This window comes from Bidens hawaiensis, unplaced genomic scaffold, assembly GCF_021521415.1.
Source record: "Bidens hawaiensis isolate Kalapana, Puna unplaced genomic scaffold, B.hawaiensis_p1.1 tig00000055_1, whole genome shotgun sequence".
NCBI lineage: Eukaryota > Viridiplantae > Streptophyta > Magnoliopsida > Asterales > Asteraceae > Bidens > Bidens hawaiensis.
Window position 1 is genome coordinate 545020 of NW_027491016.1, and position 7019 is coordinate 552038.

The following is a 7019-nucleotide window of genomic DNA, read 5'->3' on the forward strand; positions in this document are numbered from 1 at the left end:
TCATCCAACATTTATAAGGAATTAAAGTTACCTTGACCACCTATTCTACATCTAACTCATCTTACCACCCCATCAAAGTGGGAATAACTTTTCTCCTGTATAAGTAAGAAAAATAAGTTACAATAAAGAAAATGTATTTAAAGAAATTTGCTTTAATAAAATATTTTCTTTTCCGCATTATTTGTTGGTCTTAAACTTTAGTTTTCCAATAAACTATAACTCACGCTAGTGGCAAAGGTTAGTAAGGACAGGGTCCCGTCATCCCCCCCCCCCCCCCCACCCCCCAACTCTCCCGGGTTTTCGCCCAAGCTTTGCCTTTCTTTCTATTTTTTTTAAGGGTGTGACTTAGTTGTGATCTATTGATAGGAAAGAAAAAAAGAACTGTATAATTTCTAATCATAATAACATAAAATAACATAAGTACATATGTAACCATAGTGGTCACCCTAACATAGTAACATAGACAATTTCCTTAAAAAGTTAAACCTTCACAGTTCACACACCAAACGTCTAAAAAACAAAGAACTCTTGAGATGAGAAAAACGACATGTAGAGATATTAAAACAGGTGGGGCAAAACATTAACCATTTAAGCCATTTGAAAGAGGACCATTACAATAATTATATACAATGCCCCCCAAATTTTCTCAGCTCCCAACCATTTCTTTCCTCTCCCAACGTCATTTTTCAAGCTTCCCTTGCCTTCACAAAAGAGAAAATAAATTAAATGATAATAATCTTCGTTTTATTCAGTCGACTCAAGATTCATCTAGTTACATCGTCTTTCTACTTTACTCAGGAAAAAATACATTTAGCATATAGAAGACACACACATACAATGTTAGAATCATACAAATTATATTGTTCCTAAGAGATTGGAAGAGTGATTATGTTTAGGTATATTTAGACATTACTGTACACATAAGGCATGCTTTTCATATAATCATGAAATATAATACACTATTTTGTGCCTTTGTGGTCCTAGTTTTCATTTGCAACGGAAGGGGTGTATGAAAACAAATCCTCTAATTTATATTCACGAATCATCTGCTCATCATGAATGTATTGAATGGACCAATTTTTGTTTTTATTTGTTTTATTTATATACGAATACATTTTTCGTATACGGTATACGTACTTTATTTTATGTGCCAACATTTTTTTCCATTAAAGAAAAACATCACAACACATTATAGATTTTACGTGTAATAAGTACTTTACTTTTGTTAGTACTTTGTTTTATTATTGTCCTTTTCTTTTTGTTAATTCCTTGTGCCACATTATATGCTTTTGTTAAACAATGACTTTGCTATAAAAATGAAATTGTTAGCATGCTTGCTTATATGTTTATGAGGTATAATTTAGTTCCACATGTTTGATTAGTGACGTATCACTAAGCCTGTAAACGAACTGAACGTTCGGTGAACTATCGTGAACCGTTCGGCGGGAAGTTCGTTTATGTTTGTTTATTTAATAAACGAACGAACATGAACAAAAAATTTGTGTTCGTTTAATTAAACGAACGAACATGAACACATGTTCCGTTCGTTCATTTATGTTCGTTCATGTCTGTTTATTTATGTTCATTTATGTATTAATATTAATAGAAAACAATTAAATATTATCCTGATATGGCATCTGCTTAAAGGTTTTATATTTGTTAATTTGTGTTCATTTACGTTTGTTCATACGTGTTCTATTCAGTTATGTTAGTTTAGATTTTAAACGAACGAACATAAATGTCCATTTTTAAATAAACGAACATGAACATAAATATTTGTTCGATTAAGTGTCCGTGTTCTTTTAAAGTTAAATGAACGAACATGAACATGCCCTTGTTCGTGTTCATTCGATTCGTTTACAGGCTTTCATTATTCACATTGATGAATACATCGGTCTCAATCTCTAGGATCTGCCGATTTTATTTGTGTTCGTTTGTGTTCATGAACTGTTCGTGAACACTTTAATTTCCTTAATAAACGAACACGAACATAAAATCTCATTCGGTAAGTGTTCGTGAACTATTCATGAACACATTATTTACTTAACAAATGAACATGAACAAGGCCTTGTTCGAGTTTTTTCGGTACATTTACATCCCTACGTATCACTAAACTCACAAATTATTAATTTTATTAAACTAAGTAATGAACTTGCATAATGTGTGTAAGAAAAGACAAGGGGTGCATTATTTTAGTATTTTTTTTTTATAAAAAGAAAGCTCAACTGTTTAATAGTTGCATTTATTAAACTTTACTTCTAACAATTTCATTTAAAAGTTTAAATTACACAATTTTTTAATGAAATATGATCTAATCTAACTTTACTAGTAAAAGAAAATAATTAAGATGATGTGGCAATCTCATATTCATTCTTGGTCTAATATTTCTTCTCATTAATTCTAGCTATCCACGGGTTATGAGCAAAATCATTTTGTTAAATGGGTTATAATTTTCTTTCTAATCTTTCATCTCATTCATATCTATCAATGAGTCATGGGTCAAAATAATTTTGACAAATCTAACTTTACTAATAAAAGAAAATAATTAAGATGATGTGATAATCCTACATTAATTCTTGGTCTAATCTCTCTTCTCATTCATTATATGTGACATTCGTCAATTTCGGGTCTTGTTTGTATTCGTTTTTGTATTTGTTTATTATGTAAACCGACCCTATTTGTAAACCGAAGCTTATGTTATAATCAAAATGATAGATTTATGTTACAATATTGTTTCACACTTGTTGGGTCTTGAAAACATCCTATTTTTATTTTTATTTATTTATTTGTTGTTTTGTGTTTTTGTCTTGATCCATTTTGCATGAAAACTCTTGTGTCTCACACCCATATTTGACCACCAACATTACCCTATATATACACCACATTTCCTCTTCATTTTCCCTTGCTACAACTCCAAAAAAAAAAACTCTCTCAAACACCAAAGATTCAAGGTTATCTTCTTAAGTATTCTTGAAGGATTTTGGTCTTTCATCTTAATTAGTTTATGTAGCCTTATTAATACTTGTTTATGGTTGTGCAACATATATATAATATACACCCCTTGTTTACCTTTGGTAGTTACTTCTCCGATTCCGGTCGGTGAGGTTTCGGACCCCATAAGGCAAGGCTTCATGGAGGACTTCGTGTCCTTGATATATATACATCTATATAACTTGTTCATACATATTAATCTTGCTTATTTTAGTTTGTTGGTCATGTTTACAAGTTCCATGGTTATGGGTTTTTAAGAGTCTATGCTTCGGTTTAACCGTAAATAGCTCTAAACCGTAAACCGAACTTTGTTACTAGTTTTGTTTGTTTAAACATACTTAGTGTTAGATCTAAGTTTCTAAAATCATTTTTACAAATTCTATGGTTATGGGTTTGTAGAATCTTACCTCGGTCTTAACCCGAAACACGATCCGAATCGAAAACCAAACTTTTGTTTAAAGACTTTATTGTTAACTTTTGGTATTTTTTTATTTGTACATTATTATACAAGTTATTTAGTGTTTGGACATGTGGAAACCATCTATGAACTTGTTGTGAGATGGAAACCGAACCAAACCGATTCTTGCTCGCTTAAGACACACAAGTGTGTTTTTTTAGCCATCAAGACTTGTATATTTCTTTAAAAATAGTTACAAATTGATTTTTAAATGTTTTCTTAAGTACTTGGAAATGTTGGATCCAACTTGATCTCATAACAAAGTTTGGACCGACAAAACCGAACACTCGCTTAACGTGCGTTGTTAGTTCTAAAACAATGGAACTACATACTTGGTTAAGTCTTATTAAATTTTATTGAGTTATCTCATAACATTCAATATTTTGGAAAGTTGACTTTGGGTTTGACCAATTATCAAGACCCGAACACTCGATAAAAAAAAACCCGTTTTAGTATCTTTATTCCAAAGGGATTTGCATTCTTGCATTTTACCCACCTTATTACTTAACATAGGTTGAGTAAATATTAAGGTTAGATACTTCAACCCGGTTTCGAGCAAACTTACATTTTTAAAGGGTTATTATTATAAATTCTTAAATAGTCAAATTTTAAACCTTGAACTTTAATTATTTACATTCTCAACATTTATTTTGTTTAAAGACCTTAAAGACAACCTTTCTAAATTCAAGACTTCTTTTCTTTTTAGGCATTGTGCGTTAAACTCGTCGTTCCGACAAATCTCCAAATTTTCATCTTTCAAGTTTACTACTTGAAGATGAGTACTTCAAACCCCATTTTCCATCTTTTATTTTGGGGGTGACATTTCATACTTATTCAACAAAATGCTTTATATTTGGATCTTAAACCACAAACGTAGTTGTATACTTTACCTAAATAATTGCTCGATTTGGTGTTCTATGCTTATATGCCTATGTGTTTATCGCCTTTGGTTGGTGGAACTATAAAATCCTAGACTATTTGGCATCCCCTTATAGCAGCAAGGTGTCGTTAACGTAATGCAATTAACGATAACTGTAAAATCCTAGACTATTTGGCATCCCCTTATAGCTAGGTGTCGCTAATGTGTTTAGCGATATCTATTTATCCAAATTACCACTTTTATTTATCGTTTCGTATGCAAGTTTTGTGGCTATCTTTATTATATACTAATATGATTAAACTTATGAATTGCTCACCAACCTTTGTGTTGACAAACTTTATTTTATGAAATGTTGCAGGTTTGCATCTTGGTTGATTTATGATTGTGAAGAAAACGACATCAAATACCTTAGGATATTAGTAAAAATGAACAATATCAATTTGCCATATTTTGTGATATATTGTTTATGGTTATTTTATGGATAATTGTTATGTGACATTTTCGATGTTGTGAAATGAAATGAGTTTATTAAATACTGTCACTTTAATTAGTGTCATGTGCTTATGGACAATCGTTACACCTCGGCATGTTCCGCCGTCTTTGGTCGGGGTGTGACATTATAGCTATCCATGGGTTATGGGCAAAACCATTTTGTTAAATGGGTTATAATTTTCTTTCTAATCTTTCATCTCATTCATATCTATCCATGGGTCATGGCTCAAAATAATTTTGACAAAAGGGTTATAATTTCCTTTATAATTTTCTAATTCCTCATCTTATTTATCCTACATATCCATTGGTCATGGGCCTAATCAATTTTGACAAATGAGTTATAATTTCTCTTTTAATTTTCTAATCTCTCATCTCATTCATTATAGTTAGTCATGGGTAATGAGTGAAAACAATTTTAACAAATGTTATATATTGTTGTAAATTTGTAATGGTTCATCTCATTATAATTTCTAAACTTGAGAGTATAGACTTTTTACTATTTGTAGTATATATTTTATTTTCTTCTTACCTTCAATTTTGTTATTTATTTAAAAAAACGTACATTATTTATTTTTATTATTTAACAAATCCCGTGTAATACACGGGTTCGAAAACTAGTACTTCCTATATTTAAAAATTTCACTATATGCAAAGATAAATTTTTATCTAACACTTTGATATGTTAAAATAAAGGCACTTTGGTTTATTTTAACAAATAGAAACTGAAATGAATTATTGATGACTAATAATCAAAGTAATAAACATGGAACTGACAATTCTATACTTAAATATATAAAATATATAAAACTAAAGAGTATGAGGATACAATTCTTTTTTGTGTACTTTGCAATTGGCATGCTACATAATTAATATATTCAGCCATAAATGGATAAATGATAAACAAAGTAAACTTGTCTAAAAACAGCACAGCCATAAATTCTAAATTTTCTAATAATAAAAAAATTGATCTTTTATATTAAAACGTTATGTTTTTCAAGTAATATACTATAATTATGATTTTTGTGAAACGAAAAGGGTAATTCGATCATTTAATAATCCAACATGAAACTTTCAAAAATAAAAAAATAAAAAATATTTGTTACCCGATGGAGTTCCGGTGGTGATATTGCTGTTCTTGACTGTTTTACCATAATCTTCGAAAATCTTAGCTTCTGAGGAGTTGGCTGGCAAATTCATGAGCTCTGAAAACGATAAAATGATAATATGTTAAGAACTGAGAAAACCGTTTGATTTCTAATACTATTTATCATATAAATTGAATAAAATGTATGTGGATTTGGATAATTGAAAAATAAGATAGATAACCATAACGAAAAACGGTGTACGCCATTGTCAGGCGTCCCTGACCGATAAAATAAAGGTAAATAACGTGTCCCAAAGTAAATACAGATATGAACATGGTATAGTATAACTTACTAGGACACTCGGTGATGTTAGAAGGCAAATGACATGAATCGGGTAAGCTTAACGCAAGGGTGGCGTTGATCTTGACACCTAGACCGGGTTCATTGCGGTCCTTGACCAATATACACAAGCAAACTCGATTCTCGTCTAAGACTGGCTTGAGCTTAGCACAACAGTCCATGGTTGGAGCCTTGGCTTGACCACCCACATAAGGAAGACAAGTGGCTAACCCGACAAGCGACTCCGCGCACCGATCTTTGTCTTTTGCGAAGTCTCCGTTAGATAAACCTAGTAGCACCATCGTTATGGTTAACAACGGAAGAAATCTTCTTGAAACCATTTTGAAATGATGAGTGGTGAGGTGTTGTTTGGATGTCCTTTTATGCTGTGATTGGAGGTGCTAATGAATAACTATTGGAGCATTTACTAACTTATATATTATTTACATAGAGGCTGTTTTCGAAAATCGATAAAAAAATTTGGTTATGCAAGAAAGTATTTGGGCTTTAAGTAAAAAGTATTTTTTTTATTAGGTTTAAACAATAAAATTATTAAATGGGCTTACTTAAGATTTAGGCTGTGCAAAATTTTCTTTAATAAAAATAGGTTTAAATGAATTGGTAATTGTTTTTAATATTAAAAATACATATTTAAAAAATATATATAAATCTTTTTTAAAATTCGGGCCTAACACTGTGATCTTGTTGTAACACACTATGATACCGTTGAACCAATATTTTATAATTTAGTACACATCAACTATTTACAATATTC

At 30.7% G+C, this 7019-nt stretch overlaps 1 protein-coding gene across 1 annotated transcript; it reads right to left on the reverse strand.

Annotated features, from left to right (window-relative positions):
• Positions 1-534: 534 nt before the first annotated feature.
• On the reverse strand, positions 535-6611 carry LOC143629084 (non-specific lipid transfer protein GPI-anchored 6-like). Its single transcript, XM_077098465.1, has 4 exons — positions 6258-6611; positions 5924-6022; positions 5436-5444; positions 535-701 (listed from the first exon to the last, which is right to left on the reverse strand). The coding sequence occupies exons 1-4, from the start codon at positions 6583-6585 to the stop codon at positions 589-591; spliced, it is 549 nt and encodes a 182-aa protein (XP_076954580.1). The 5' UTR covers positions 6586-6611; the 3' UTR covers positions 535-588.
• Between the last annotated feature and the right edge of the window lie 408 nt (positions 6612-7019).

What these genes read in the sequence shown, in the direction of transcription:
- LOC143629084 (XM_077098465.1), bottom strand. Translation starts at nt 6,585, where the DNA reads ATGGTTTCAAGAAGATTTCTTCCGTTGTTAACCATAACGATGGTGCTA. An exon ending in TAACATCACCGAGTGTCCTA is followed by an intron (nt 6,023 to 6,257) that starts GTAAGTTATACT and finishes TATCGTTTTCAG; the next exon opens with AGCTCATGAATTTGCCAGCC.